We start from the raw sequence: 17141 nt of genomic DNA, 5'->3' as shown, positions 1-17141 counted from the left end.
AATCTGATTGGTACATGTAAGAAGAAGAAATCTGGATACACAGACACACTAGGGGTGCACGTGCCTAGAAGAACAGACTATGTGAGGACACAGAAAGAAGGCAACCATCCGTAAACCAAGGAGAGAGGCCTCAGAAAGAAAAAAAAAACCTGTCAATGCCTTGATCTTGGACTTCTAGCCTCTAGAACTATTCTAGAGAAAGTAAATTTCTATTATTTAAGCGACCCAGTTTGCAGCATTTTCATATGGCAACTCTAGCAAATAAATACAATAAGTAATGACAGAAAATAAATTGCCACATCAATAGTTCTGTTCAAACGACAGCTGGCGAAAAACTATTTCAGTAACGTAACTTTAATTTGGACTAATTTTCTTTATGTTAGGAAGCAAACAGCAAGTTATTTCTAGAAAGATCACTGCATATCCTTCTAATGTAAGAAAAAGATGATTCTATAGAGAGACGCATACACAGTAAGTACCGGTAATAAAACGAACAGACTTTGCTGAGCAGATTTTATTATGAAATTTGACAGAAAATACACTAAGAAATAGAATTAGAGTTTGAGTACATAATATGCCATACTCTTCGGATTTTAGTCATCCTGAAAAAGAAAAAAGAATTCATTTAGAGGAATCCCTACTTGTATAATGGTTTTAAAATACCTGTCTGAAATTTCATTCTTGACAATTAAGAGTAAGTAATACGCTTTTTTCAAAAGAATGAAAAGAACTGAGGACAGTCTCAGAGACCTCTGGGACAACATTAAATGCACCAACATTCGAATTATAAGGGTTCCAGAAGAAGAAGAGAAAAAGAAAGGGACTGAGAAAATATTTGAAGAGATTATAGTTGAAAACTTCCCTAATATGGGAAAGGAAATAGTTAATCAAGTCCAGGAAGCACAGAAAGTCCCATACAGGATAAATCCAAGGAGAAATACACCAAGACACATATTAATCAAACTGTCAAAAATTAAATACAAAGAAAACATATTAAAAGCAGCAAGGGAAAAACAACAAATAACACACAAGGGAATCCCCATAAGGTTAACCACTGAACTTTCAGCAGAAACATTACACGCCAAAAGGGACTGGCAGGACATATTGAAAGTGATGAAGGAGAAAAACCTGCAACCAAGATTCCTCTACCCAGCAAGGATCTCATTAAGATTTGATGGAGAAATTAAAACCTTTACAGACAAGCAAAAGCTGAGAGAGTTCAGCACCGCCAAACCAGTTTTACAACAACTGCTAAAGGATCTTCTCTAGGCAAGAAACACAAGAGAAAGAAAAGACCTACAATAACGAACCCAAAACAATTAAGAAAATGGGAATAGGAACATACATATCGATAATTACCTTAAATGTAAATGGACTAAATGCTCCCACCAAAAGACACAGATTGGCTGAATAGATACAAAAACAAGACCCATATATTTGCTGTCTACAAGAGACCCACTTCAGACCTAGAGACACATACAGACTGAAAGTAAGGGGATGGAAAAAGATATTTCATGCAAATGGAAACCAAAAGAAAGCTGGAGTAGCACTTCTCATGTCAGACAAAATAGACTTTAAAATAAAGACTATTAGAAGAGACAAAGAAGGACACTACATAATGATCAAGGGATCGATCCAAGAAGAAGATATAACAATTGCAAATATTTATGCACCCAACATAGGAGCACCTCAATACATAAGGCAAATACTAACAGCCATAAAAGGGGAAATCGACAGTAACATATTCATAGTAGGGGACTTTAACACCCCACTTTCACCAATGGACAGATCATCCATAATGAAAATAAATAAGGAAACACAAGCTTTAAATGATACATTAAACAAGATGGACTTAATTGATATTCATAGGACATTGCACCCCAAAACAACAGAATACACATTTTTCTCAAGTGCTCATGGAACATTCTCCAGGATAGATCATATCTTGGGTCACAAATCAAGGCCTGGTAAATTTAAGAAAATTGAAATTGTATCAAGTATCTTTTCCGACCACAACACTATGAGACTAGATATCAATTACAGGAAAAGATCTGTAAAAAATACAAACACATGGAGGCTAAACAACACACTACTTAATAACGAAGTGATCACTGAAGAAATCAAAGAGGAAATCAAAAAACACCTAGAAACAAATGACAGTGGAGACATGATGACCCAAAACCCATGGGATGCAGCAAAAGCAGTTCTAAGAGGGAAGTTTATAGCAATACAATCCTATCTTAAGAAACAGGAAACATCTCGAATAAACAACCTAACCTTGCACTTAAAGCAATTAGAGAAAGAAGAACAAAAAAACCCCCAAAGTTAGCAGAAGGAAAGAAATCATAAAGATCAGATCAGAAATAAATGAAAAAGAAATGAAGGAAACGATAGCAAAGATCAATAAAACTAAAAGCTGGTTCTTTGAGAAGATAAACAAAATTGATAAACCATTAGCCAGACTCATCAAGAAAAAAAGGGAGAAGACTCAAATCAATAGAATTAGAAATGAAAAAGGAGAAGTAACAACTGACACTGCAGAAATACAAAAGATCATGAGAGATTACTACAAGCAACTCTATGCCAATAAAATGGACAACTTAGAAGAAATGGACAAATTCTTAGAAATGCACAACCTGCCAAGACTGAATCAGGAAGAAATAGAAAATATGAACAGACCAATAACAAGTACTGAAATTGAAACTGCGATTAAAAATCTTCCAACAGATAAAAGCCCAGGACCAGATGGCTTCACATGCGAATTCTATCAAAAATTTACAGAAGAGCTAACACCTATCCTTCTCAAACTCTTCCAAAATATAGCAGAGGGAGGAACACTCCCAAACTCATTCTACGAGGCCACCATCACCTTGATACCAAAACCAGACAAGAATGTCACAAAGAAAGAAAACTACAGGCCAATATCACTGATGAACATAGATGCAAAAATCCTCAACAAAATACTAGCAAACAGAATCCAACAGCACATTAAAAGGATCATACACCATGATCAAGTGGGGTTTATTCCAGTAATGCAAGGATTCTTTAATATATACAAATCAATCAATGTGATAAACCATATTAACAAATTGAAGGAGAAAAACCATATGATCATCTCAATAGATGCAGAGAAAGCTTTTGACAAAATTTAACACCCATTTATGATAAAAACCCTGCAGAAAGTAGGCATAAAGGGAACTTTCCTCAACATAATAAAGGCCATATATGACAAACCCACAGCTAACATCGTCCTCAATGGTGAAAAACTGAAAGCATTTCCACTAAGATCAGGAACAAGACAAGGTTGCCCACTCTCACCACTCTTATTCAACACAGTTCTGGAAGTTTTAGCCACAGCAATCAGAGAACAAAAGGAAATAAAAGGAATCCAAATTGGAAAAGAAGAAGTAAAGCTGTCACTGTTTGCAGATGACGTGATACTATACATAGAGAATCCTAAAGATGCTACCAGAAAACTACTAGAGCTAATCAATGAATTTCGTAAAGTAGCAGGATACAAAATTAATGCACAGAAATCCCTGGCATTCCTATACACTAATGATGAAAAATCTGAAAGTGAAATCAAGAAAACACTCCCATTTACCACTGTAACAAAATGAATAAAATATCTAGGAATAAACCTACCTAAGGAGACAAAAGACCTGTATGCAGAAAATTATAAGACACTGATGAAAGAAATTAAAGATGATACAAATAGATGGAGAGATATACCATGTTCTTGGATTGGAAGAATCAACATTGTGAAAATGACTCTACTACCCAAAGCAATCTACAGATTCAATGCAATCCCTATCAAACTACCACTGGCATTTTTCACAGAACTAGAACAAAAAATTTCACAATTTGTATGGAAACACAAAAGACCCCGAATAGCCAAAGCAATCTTGAGAACAAAAAACGGAGCTGGAGGAATCAGGCTCCCTGACTTCAGACTATACTACAAAGCTACAGTAATCAACACAGTATGGTACTGGCACAAAAACAGAAATATAGATAAATGGAACAGGATAGAAAGCCCAGAGATAAACCCACGCACATATGGTCACCTTATCTTTGATAAAGGAGGCAGGAATGTACAGTGGAGAAAGGACAGCCTCTTCAATAAGTGGTGCTGGGCAGGGAGATCAGCTCGGTGCTTTGTGACCGCCTGGAGGGGTGTGATAGGGAGGGTGGGAGGGAGGGAGACGCAAGAGGGAAGAGATATGGGAACATATGTATATGTATAACTGATTCACTTTGTTATGAAGCAGAAACTGACACACCATTGTAAAGCAATTATACCCCAATAAAGATGTTAAAAAAAAAAAAGTGGTGCTGGGAAAACTGGACAGGTACATGTAAAAGTATGAGATTAGATCACTCCCTAACACCATACACAAAAATAAACTCAAAATGGATTAAAGACCTAAATGTAAGGCCAGAAACTATCAAACTCTTAGAGGAAAACATAGGCAGAACACTCTATGACATAAATCACAGCAAGATCTTTTTTGACCCACCTCCTAGAGAAATGGAAATAAAAACAAAAATAAACAAATGGGACCTAATGAAACTTCAAAGCTTTTGCACAGCAAAGGAAACCATAAACAAGACCAAAAGACGACCCTCAGAATGGGAGAAAATATTTGCAAATGAAGCAACTGACAAAGGGTTAATCTCCAAAATTTATAAGCAGCTCATGCAGCTTAATAACAAAAAAACAAACAACCCAATCCAAAAATGGGCAGAAGACCTAAACAGACATTTCTCCAAAGAAGATATACAGACTGCCAACAAACACATGAAAGAATGCTCAACATCACTAATCATTAGAGAAATGCAAATCAAAACTACAATGAGATATCATCTCACACCAGTCAGAATGGCCATCATCAAAAAATCTAGAAACAATAAATGCTGGAGAGGGTGTGGAGAAAAGGGAATCCTCTTGCACTGTTGGTGGGAATGTAAATTGATACAGCCACTGGGGAGAACAGTATGGAGGTTCCTTAAAAAACTACAAATAGAACTACCATATGACCCAGCAATCTCACTATTGGGCATATACCCTGAGAAAACCATAATTCAAAAAGAGTCATGTACCCAAATGTTTATTGCAGCTCTATTTACAATAGCCCAGAGATGGAAACAACCTAAGTGTCCATCATCAGATGAATGGATAAAGAAGATGTGGCACATATATACAATGGAATATTACTCAGCCATAAAAAGAAACGAAATTGAGCTATTTGTAATGAGGTGGATAGATCTAGATTCTGTCATACAGAGTGAAGTAAGTCAGAAAGAGAAAGACAAATACCATATGCTAACACATATATATGGAATTTAAGAAAAAATGTCATGAAGAACCTAGGGGTAAGACAGGAATAAAGACACAGACGTAGTAGAGAATGGACTTGAGGATATGGGGAGGGGGAAGGGTAAGCTGTGACAAGGCGAGAGAGAGGCATGGATATATATACACTACCAAACGTAAGGTAGATAGCTAGTGGGAAGCAGCCACATAGCACAGGGAGATCAGCTAGGTGCTTTGTGACTGCCTGGAGGGGTGGGATAGGGAGGGTGGGAGGGAGGGAGACGGAAGACGGAAGAGATATGGGAACATATGTATATGTATAACTTATTCACTTTGTTATGAAGCAGAAACTAACACACCATTGTAAAGCAATTATACTCCAATTAACATGTAAAAAAAAGTAAGTAATACGCTTTTTTCAAAGTGGAAAATATTAAAGTTACCTGTAAAAACGGTATTACTGCACACTTGACTCATCTTCTCTTTCAAGATGAGCTTCTGTTCTTTCAGTAGCCACATTGTGGATTAAATGTAAAGATGAACTTCTATAGATGTAGCAGCCACATTTTGGGTTGAATATTGGGGAATATAAACTAGAAATATCAGTACTAACTTGTTTTATAATGAATTAGAATAATTTTAAAACTTAAAATTCTATTTAATTTCATACAGACCTTTTCAAATTCATATGGCAAACTCCAAATAAACCTCTGAGAACTTATTTTTTGAACTGTAAATATAAAAGAATTGGGAAGACAGCACAAGAAGAGACCATACACTATGAGAACAGTGACATGCTACAGTGTATAGTGAACAGACCGGGATTCTGATCTTGACTAAGTCATGATCATGGGATATTTCTTTGGATAGGCTCAAATTTTTTTCTTGAAAAATAAAGGGGCTTGAGCTGCTTTAAAACTGTAGGATTTAATAAGTTAGTGATTTAGAATATAATGGTTCAGAACAGATTTAAGTCTGTTAGAACACTTTAATATAAAAAAGGGATCATTGGGACTCATATATAGGAGAACTCATGAAAACAGCACTTGGACATTATCTTCATTTAAGTAGACTTCAAAAATTACTTCAGTTTTTGCTAAGAAAGAAAATTAATTATTCCCCAAGTAACTGCTAATTCAAAAATCTGAGACATAAAAAGGGCCCTGGAGGTATTATCTTTCCTATATTAATAAATATCATATGACAAATATCTAGTATAATATCTAGAACTTAGGAGGTGTCCATTAAATAGAGCTACTGGGGTGGGATGAATTGGGAGATTGGGATTGACATATATACACTACTATGTATAAAACAGATAACTAATGAGAACTGCTATATAGCACAGGGAACTCTACTTAATGCTCTCTGATGACCTAAATGGGAAGGAAATCCAGAAAAGAGGGGATACATATATATGTATGGCTGATTCAGTTCGCTGTGCAGCAGAAGCTAGCACAGCACTGTAAAGCAACTACACCCCAATTAAGAAAAAATAGAGCTATCATTCTGTTTGTTTTGGCACAGCACTAATTGAGTCACCATACTTTTGAATCTTTATTCTTTCATCTCCAGTATTATTTCCCCCTCACAGTTTCATGTAATCATTCCTTCTATATGAAAATTAGTAATAAAATGGGGCATGGGCAGGGTTGTAGACTATGGAATCCAGCTAGAAATCTACTTTCAGACTGAAATAGACTCATAATGAAATAGAATGATCTTTAGAGAAGTTCAATCGTGTAATTTCAAGATCTACCAAACAATGCTAACATCTGGACCATATTTTATTCATAAGTATATCATGAAAAATTTGTTTAATACTTTAACAAAGATACATATTTTAGGACTATTTTTATATAAACTTAGAATAATAAAAAGCTTTATATATTTCTGAAATTTTATAAAATATAAATAACGAACAAAAAATTGATAAGCAATCTTATTTTCTAAATGATTTACAGAAATTGCTAACTAACTACAGGAAAGTTATTGATTTTGGAAATGTTGGCCATTAAGATTTTACTAACAAAAATTATTCATAAGGTATGAACAGGCAAAACAAATCACTATATGTGTATTACATGCATAGGGATGCTGCAGTTGCATTATATACTATGTTATATTTTTACTGTTAAATTCACAAGACTAAAGTTATGTCTTTTTAGGCTGCTATTCTTATGCACGAACAATGAAGTCATTGTCAGTATCGTTTACCTGAGTTAGCTGTTGGTCAGGAAACAAACAATGAAGCCAGGCTTTGGGTAGATGGGTTCAGGAACCCTACTGTCCACTCTATTTACTTTCACTTGAGTCTGCTCTTTGAGAAAGGTAGACTTCCAGGCACTGTATATTATATTTGTGTGATGGGTACCATGATGGCCCCCATGACCTAGTGCTTGGACAGAATTTAACATGAGCCACCTTTTTTCCAGGTTACCATGTAGATAGAACAGGGTCAGAGCCAGATTATCTAGTTTCAAATCACACAACAGATTTGTTTTTGAATCCTTACAGCCTTCAGTAAATCTTCTTAAGAGGTAATACAGGATATTGTTGAAGAGGACAAACAGTGGAGTTGGACAAGCTCAGTATAAATCATGGCTCCGACATTTGCTAGCTGTGTAACCAATAGATACTCTACATACTCTTTAACTCTTAGTGTCCTCACCTGTGAAACAGGGAAATAACAGTAAGTAGCTAACTGAGGTTACTGAGTGGATTAAATAAGAAAAAAATATTTATAAATGGTTGCTACAATGTGCTAGGAAAATTGTAATTGTTAAGTATATTTTTAAAAAAATTGTTACCATCTCAGCTATTTCAGCTGTACTGTCAGGCAGCAAAATACAGTTGATTTTCCACGGTTGGGTCAGATTGTTAAAGTGAGAATGACATCCTGTACACCCTCTGGCCCCATCCTCTCTGATATGACACAAGCAGCAGTTACTTTCAAAGTGTAAGTGAAACTTAGGGACAAAACTTCAGAGCCAATACATTCTGTCAGCCTTCCACATAAGGTCGTTCTTTCACCAGTGATGATCTTGGAGGTGCGAGGCTTAATTCTTATGCCTTCCCTTATTAGGCCACAACATAACTGCCTAAGCTAAAGCAATAAATGTCTGTAGATTGAGGAAGAACAAGGTGATAATTTTATGAGGTTCAGGATCCTTTAGAGCAAGTATGGGATTGGATGATAGGGAACATAGTGAGGTCAGAACGCTCAAGGAGTCCTAGCACATTTGATACTATTAAGCTTTAAGTATTGATAGAAAAAAAGAGAGGTCTTTAGGAGATTTTATGAATTTTTTCCCAATGTTTCATTGACATTTTATGTGTTTTTCAGTAGCATATTTTATGCTAAGTCTTATTACAAAACTAGACACTAATGTAGGGAGATAAACTGTTTTTTTGTTTTGTTTTTTTTTTAAACTGAAAAAACTTTACAATCTAAAATGGCATAGTCTCTATCTGAATGAAGAAAAAATTGAGAAGTAAGCTTGCCTTCTATATACCTTGGGATATACGTTGGAATTAAAAAACTACCAGTTATAAAGTAAGTCAGTCACAGGGATGTAATGTATAGCACAGGGAATACAGTCACAAATACTATAACTTGGTATGGTACGTAATGTATAAAAATACTGAATCACTATGTTGTACACCTGAACCTATTATAATATTGTAAGTCAATTATACTTCAAAAAAATACTGCAAGATTCCAACTGAAAACAATTAAAATTATATATAAAATAGGAGATATAAAAGTAGTTTCTGGAGATGAAAAATAATTATTTATAACTGTATAGCTAACATAAGTTTGAAAAGTTGAATAAAGTTAATGTTTCCCAAAAAATATAACTACAGAAAGTGGCATGACAAAAAAACTTGCTGGTAATATTCTTGCTTTCTTTTTTATGTTACCGAAGAACTATCCTTCCAATAATGTTCTCAATCCTAAGAAATTTATTAAAGTCTTTCAAATAATCACACTCAGATATTCCATGTTTCATATTCTATTCATAACCCAGAAAAAAAAGGAAAGTGAGTCAAAACATTTAACAAAGCAAACATAACCCCAGGATCGAAAATCAAATAGATAAATTATTTGAAAAATTTAATTATGTACAAAGTAACTTTCATGCAAGGTAAAATTCCTAGGTAATTAAATTTTACAAGTTCTTTGATAAATTATACGTAGAAAAGTCCCTTCTAACTTTTTACATTACATGACAGTAAAAGAACCTCTAAAGTACTATTAAGAGAGTATATACTAAAAAGGAAATTGGTTGAAAAAGAAGTATGCAGTAGTGCTCGTAGATAATGAAAGTGATTTAAATGTTACCAAATGATTCACTAAAGTACCACAAATACAAACAGATAAATAATTGATACTCCATAAATGAAGAGTCCTTTGCCCAAGAATAAACCGCGTTATTCAAAAAATGACCAGAGGTGCTAAAAGTCTGCCAATGTTAATATGACTAAACAGGGTTCAATTTACAACATGCAAACAATATGGATGCTACTTCTAAAAATTTTAGAAATTTACCACATAAACTTTATCAGTTGAAAAGATGTAAATCTATTCCAGCTGCCTAGAAATTCATCTAATTTAAGACAATTCAATGAATTGTGGGAGTTTCGGGGGAAATAAGTAATATGTTAACAGTGTAATAAATTTTTGGATTTACATCAAAGATTAAATGTATTCTCTTTTAGTAAAATGGTGTTTCTCAGGCTTGTGAAAATCTTCAGACAGGGCTTCCCTGGTGGCGCAGTGGTTGGGAGTCCGCCTGCCGATGCAGGGGACACAGGTTCGTGCCCCGGTCTGGGAGGATCCCACATGCCGTGGAGCGGCTAGGGCCATGAGCCATGGTCGCTGAGCCTGTGCGTCCGGAGCCTGTGCTCCACAACGGGAGAGGCCACAACAGTGAGAGGCCCGTGTACCACAAGAAAAAAAAAAAAAAATCCTCAGACAAAATTCAAATTTTTATGACTAAAAAACCCTAGTTTATGTCCCTAAAGTTTAATTATATATTTTATCCCCCAGTTTGAAACTTTGAAAATCTTGGACTGAGTAATTACTTTCAAAGTATCACTCATTTTTACTTGGGGGGAAGGAGTGGTAGAAAATTCCCATTTAACCCAAGGGTAGTACAGATTACAGACTACAAGTCAATATTTTAAAGAACCACTTCCTTGAAATCTGGAGTCTGGATAATGTGAGGATAGAAGACAGGTAGGAAAAAATACAAGTAAAACTGTAAAGAAAAAATTTCAAAACTTTGGAGTATAAAACTGTACTACGTATGGCATAAATTGAACCCTGCTTTATTTTAAAATAAAGCAAAAATAAAAATTAATAGAACAATTTACACTGTTAAGTCAGAGGAAGAACTGCAACCCCAGTTTAACTGATTTTTAATAATTATTGCCCCAATGAGTTTAGAAGAAACACAGCCCAGGAGATGATTGTTTAGCATAGGAATAACAAATTAATATATACAAAATGCAATGCATTAGATAATTTTCTGGTATTGAGTTAGCATTGCAAATAGCAAGGATTAGAAACAAAATAGAAATGTCTATTTCCTACCTATATCACTGGCTACCGTCTTGGAAAACTTTCTGCTTTTGATCTTCACTGAAAATAATATTTTGATACAAAATGTCAAAATCTATTCAAAGTAAACTACATGAATTAAATGTAATTAAATGAAAATACTGTAAAATAAAGATACTATACCCTTTTCTATAAAATTATTCACTTTTTGTTGATCATCTGAATTGTGTGGTGATGAAGAACCTACACAAATGAAGACAATGGAAGGAACAGGCACATAGTCAGTCACAAACGCTGAGTTGTCACAGAGAAAAGTACAAACAAAGTAATCTGGTAACCCTTAAAACAAGTTCCCATACTACTGGCCAGAAGAAAATATCATGTATATAGTTAATAATAATTCTTATAATATTACAGTAAGAACAGCAATCAGTAGTGCATTATCTTTCGTCGACCAATCTCTAGTATGTATAAATATTAACCCTAATGTATAATAATTTTTCCGTAAGTTACAACCATTTGGCAAAATTTTGGTATATATTATAAGTTAGAGAACAGATAAAGAAAAATATAAGGAGTTAAATGTTTCTGAAAGAAAACATAAAAATTCTTGATATTAGTTAACCAAATAAGGTTTATCTAGTAGCAGAGTCCTGTATAAGTACTATACTGGTAAAGTTTATTTTAGAGTTAGCTTTCTAGATACAAACTTTAAAATCATATATAAATTCTACTAGTACCATAGAGGTCTTTAAAATACTGAGGATGATACTTATAATTTTAGATATGTTCAAATATTTACTTAAATTTAATGAGGTAAGAAATATTTTATTTCAACTGTGACTTTCAATACATTTATGTAATATTTTTATAATTAAGATTTTAGTCCTTTTTCCTTAAAAAGATGTTCCTAATTTTCATTGTATTTCTTTAATTTCTAACACAAACTTTTTATTATAAAGGGAATCCTAAGTAGTATTCTAGTTGACTTTATTATTAGAGTCAAACTACCTATCTTTATAACACATTTCAAATGATATCTCACCCATTAAAATTTTCACCATCTCTCCAGCTATAAATCACCTCCCCTTCTTTGAATTCCTGTAAAAGGTCACCTGTTACTTCTCTTATGATGTTAATCACTTAACGCCTTATATTTTAAGTTTACATACACCTGACCTTTCCCACTGAACTGAATTGAGAAGCTGGGACCCTATGTGATTGATATTTGCATCTCTTTTGGACTCAGTGGAGTGCTCTTCATGTAGGAATCTCTAAGTAAACATTCGCTGAACGAATAAAGCTTTTCTGCTAGAAGTGACTATCTAGAACATAACTCGAAGTAAATAAAATGGTTTTTCTATGCTGATTTCTTTTTTAACCCAGTGAAACTACTGAGCCTTCATAAATAAGGTCAAAATTTGACCTTCCCCCACAAAATCGTACTTTCTTTCTGTGGCCAGGTGGAAAACATCCTTGAAGTCTCTTCTCAGACCAAGTAAAGCCTGTCAACATTGGCAGGATCCAATTACTTCTAAAACAGTCTTATAAAAATTACTCTTTTAAAACTATGTTATTTTTGCTAAATAGCATTTATAGATCCTCATAAATCCTATATCAAAAAATATCATATAAGTAACACTGAGCTCAGCAACATTTTCAGGAATAGAAATAGGGTACACTCCTTTTTCACATAATTCAGATTTTAAAAAGATAATGGTTATGAGAAGATGTTACATATACTTTAAAATATTATTCATCTCTGATACTATATAACCACATGGATGTACAAATATTAACACTTGTTTTATTTGATATATTTCATATCAGACTAATAGCAAGATAGCATATCTGAACACGAATATAAAATTATAAAAATGCCCGGTATTTCTAACATAAAAATAGGCAACATAAGCCGTAAATGTGAATAAAAGAAGCAGATATATTTTTCCCCGAACTGAAAATGTCTACTACCAGTTGTCATAACTTCTGTGACAGTTCATGAAAAAGTTCCAAAAATGATTTTAGCATTTCCTACTTGAATACATTTTAAAATTTAGATTAAATAAACGCAGAAAATACATACAGCTTTTGTTTTTTTCTAGGGTACACAGAAACTCCTGAGGGCACCATCTCATGGTATGTGGCCTTGGGTTTTCTTCAATTTGAAATGTATATATCCATATACATACATACATACATACATACATAAATTTTGGATGCAGCACTAAAATATATCCCAACATTAGAGAAGTGCTCAGTGAAGCACTCTGAGTTCTTTGAAATAAAGATCAAATGAAGATGGCAGAAATAATTTTCTATGTTAATTCAGGATGGCAGAATTAATTTTCTATTTCAGAGAGATTGTTGGTTTATTTAAAGATAAATGGAAAGGGAAAACTATATTCATAACTTGGATTTTCTCAGGATGATTTTTTTTTTTTTTTTTTTCCCAGTATGCGGGCCTCTCACTGCTGTGGCCTATCCCGTTGCAGAGCACAGGCTCCAGACGCGCAGGCTCAGCGGCCATGGCTCAGGGGCCCAGCCGTTCCGCGGCATGTGGGATCTTCCCGGACCGGGGCACGAACCCGTGTCCCCTGCATCGGAAGGCGGACTCTCAACCACTGCGCCACCAGGGAAGCCCTCTCAGGATGATTTTTGAATAGAGCTTTGATATTAGTTGGCTAAACTGTTCAGATCACAAATCTTGATTACGGGCTTTAAAAGCTTTTCAGAAGAGTTTCTCTTCAATTATACGTATTATTTCAAATGAACGTATTGGTTTTGATAAAGGGCATATGGCTACTTTTCATTTTTATAATAGAGGTCCTCTTCTTAGTATTTATTAGGAATTCAGTTGAACTCCCAACCCACTTTTTATACATTTCTTCTCTCATAAACACAAATGTTGTTTTCTAGCAACTATTTCCAGAGCTTTATTTTAGTTTCTATGGTAGTTCTTAGTACTTATGCATGACTGACATCCATTTCCTGGTATATGAAACATGTTTTAGGTACAACTATTGTCTACCAAAGTGTGGTCTGTTTTTTGTAAAAGCAGTCTTTTCTGATACGCATGAATGAATATAACTCTTCAGATAACTCTTCGCTCTTTCAGAGCATAATCAAAGACTAAACTAAATAAACTAAGAGGTTATATCTAAAGATGAGAATTTGTGATTTATCAATGATTTCTGAGGTCATAATTTTTACTTTGCATTTCAAACTCACCTAAAAGGATGTCTGGTGTCATACATATTTCTGCACGTTAAAACTATATTTTCTTTTCATGTGACCCAAAGAGCACAGTATATTTGAAAATGTTGAATGATGTCTGAGTTTCTCTGGTACAAGAGATAACCTGGAGGGTTTTTACCAGTATACATTTTTTATATTTATCTATTGAATAATTATACTGAAGTGTACTTACATATTTATCTACAATTACCTCTCGTTGGGTTATCCCAAATTGCTAGAAATATACACCTATTGAAAGTCTGACTTAGGGTGAAAAGGAGTATTAATTTATTTGGGCTGAATCTTGTTAAAACATATTTGATAGTCATTTAATATATTGAAAGACAATATATCACATGTCCAAGTTATCAAATGTGGCCTATAGTCTTAACATATTGACAAGTGCATTCATATGGCCTTTAGGGAAGGTGAGAACATCAGAACAGTACTGTATATGGTTGGAGGAAGAACAGTAATAATTAAGAGATATTATAATTCTAAATCATATTCAGAAATAACTCTAGTCCTGTGAGATGGGAAGTACGTATTGCTCCATATTACTTGTTCAATGTTATTCTACCAACGTTCAGCCTTAATATTAGGTGCTAATGATATGAGTGATTCCTGTATTCCATATGTTTTATTGGTGTAATGAGTGTACTTAAATATGAAATTTGAATACTAAGAAAACCAGAAGGCGCATATATTTTAAGAAAAGAAATGATTAACTTGAGCAATATCAGGAAAATGCAATTTTAAAAAGAAAACCTCACAAAAGTTCTATTGGTCCTAGATCTAACAGAATGGTAAACTGAAATATGAGGGAGTAAAGTAAAATGCACCTCTCAATTTTTCCCATTCTTAAAATTATTTCTGATGTAGAACTACCTATGCAAGGATCAAAATCTGTCTAAGAACAGTGTTACTTTCTGTTAAGAACAATCTTTCCAGTAGAAAGCTGATGAAAATTCCCAGCCAGAATGATTTAATAAATACGTCAGTTAAAATTATGAAGTTAACCTTATTAAATTTTAGCAAAGTTTCAATCCACTAAAAAGAATAGTGAATTCAGGATCCTCTTAATTGTACGGGGACTCAAAAAGTAATGTTACTCTGAAATATTAATACATACATAGGTTACATAAGACTAATATATGGATAAGAAAGGGCAAATACTTTAATACAGCTATAAAATTATATCTCATATTACTTTGATCAAAATCAAATGTAACTAGTCTACAATTATTCTAACTGTCCACAGTCACCATTAGATAAGTGTTAAAAATCTTTCATAACATTTAGGTGAACATTATTCATGGATTAGAGCACTATTCTACCAGATGACTCCAGGCATGCTGACAGCAAAGACAAAAACTGTAGATGACGAAACCTTCGATCCAATGGTAAGAAGTAAAATACATTTTCCCAAAAAAGTGTAAATATTAGAGGCTAAGTAAACAGTTACACGACTCTTAACAGGTAATAGCTGTAGATTTTTATCTAATGCATTTCTTTTCACTTAATGAGAATGCAAAGAATAGTTATGATTTTAAGAATAAATAGTGACACAGAAGTTCCCTGTAGGTGTGTTTTAAACTCTTATCTGTACAAATTTGACAAGCTGTATTTTTTGTAGAATTATAATTATTAATAAAATAAAAAGCAAATTACCAGAAGTTGGAGATTTGCAGCGATCTTCTGGGGCTACAGTCCCTTCACTAATATCGCACAGACCTGCTAAAAAACAAAACCAAAACCAAATCACACCACAAGTTTATGTAAGTGCAGTTTTACCTCCTATTTACAGTATGTATTTAATGACAGTCCATTAAAAAAAAAAACCCAGCAGGTTAGCAGACTACGCTGGCATTGATACTATGCTCATTAGTTTTGAGATCAGAATATAGGAGTATTCTGATATTAAAACACCTCAAACTAACACAGCAGTCATCAGTTAAACAAATAAGAAACAATTTCCGAAAGAGATAATTTGCTATTTTTCAGGGACATTAGATATAACACAGGATTTTGTTTAAAGCCGGCAATTTGAGGGCATATGACGTACATACTTCTTATTGGATTTCACTTGAAGGAGAATAAATACTTGGTAATAAATTTGGTGACTTTTACATCATAAGGACTCTCAACTCAAACCTCAAAGTGGTTTCCCCTAAGTATATCTCAAGTACCTCCCTTAAATATCACTGAATAATAATTAAGAAAATATTGTGTGCTTCCAAGTTTGCAATATTTAAAATACAAGCATACCTTGTTTTACTGCACTTTTCACTTTGCTTGTATTGCATTTTTTTACAAATTGAAGGCTGTGGCAACCCGGCACTGAGAAAGCGTACAAGCACCATTGTTTTCAACAGCATTTGCTCACTTCGTGTCTCTATGTCACATCTCAGTAATTCTCATAATAATAATAATAAAGTCTGAAATATTACATTTGTTACGGTGATCTGTGATCAGTGATCTTTGATGTTACTATTTTAATTGTTTTGGGGCACCATGAACCACGCTCATGTAAGATAGCAAACTCAGTTGATAAATGTGTGTGTTCTGACTGCTCCACTGACCCGCCCTTCCCCCATTCCTCTCCCTCTCCTAAGGCCTCCCTATTCCCTGAGACACAATATTGAAAGCAGATCAGCTGATAACCCTACAGTGACCTCTAAGTGTTCAAGTGAAAGGAAGAGTCAGTCAGTCGCTCCCCTTTCTCTTGAAATCCAAAATGAGAAATAATTAAGCTTGGTGAGGAAGGCATGTCAAAAGCCCAGACAGGCTCAAAGCTAGGCCTCTTGAGCCAAATAGTTAGCCAAGTTGTGACTGCAAAGGAAAAGTTCTTGAAGGAAGTTAGACGTGCTACGCCAGTGAACACATGCATGATAAAGTGAAACAGCCTTAATGTTGATATGGAGAAAGTTTCAGTGGTTTGGATAGAAGATCAGATCAGCCACCACATTCCCTTAATCCAAAACCTAATCCAGAGGAAGACTCTAACTCTCTTCATTTCTA

General features: G+C 34.2%; 1 protein-coding gene across 4 annotated transcripts in view; it reads right to left on the bottom strand.

Moving 5' to 3' along the window:
- STXBP5 (syntaxin binding protein 5) overlaps positions 1-17141 on the bottom strand; it is a 165773-nt gene that overhangs the window by 39164 nt on the left and 109468 nt on the right. For 3 of the 4 annotated variants that reach the window (XR_003793711.1, XM_029223865.1, XM_029223868.1), the window contains one exon: positions 15792-15857. Coding sequence is in view for 3 of the 4 variants with exons in the window: in XM_029223865.1 (XP_029079698.1) it covers positions 15792-15857 (66 nt within the window). In the remaining variant the exon portion in view is untranslated. The remainder of the gene's footprint in view (positions 1-15791; positions 15858-17141) is intronic. The other variant, XM_029223867.1, reaches the window with a different exon arrangement.

The sequence above is a fragment of the Monodon monoceros genome, unplaced genomic scaffold, assembly GCF_005190385.1.
Source record: "Monodon monoceros isolate NGI ecotype Baffin Bay Population unplaced genomic scaffold, NGI_Narwhal_1 Super_Scaffold_15, whole genome shotgun sequence".
In the NCBI taxonomy this organism is placed as follows: Eukaryota; Metazoa; Chordata; class Mammalia; order Artiodactyla; family Monodontidae; genus Monodon; species Monodon monoceros.
Note: the sequence above shows the minus strand (reverse complement) of the source record. Positions and strands in the feature narration are given on the sequence as shown.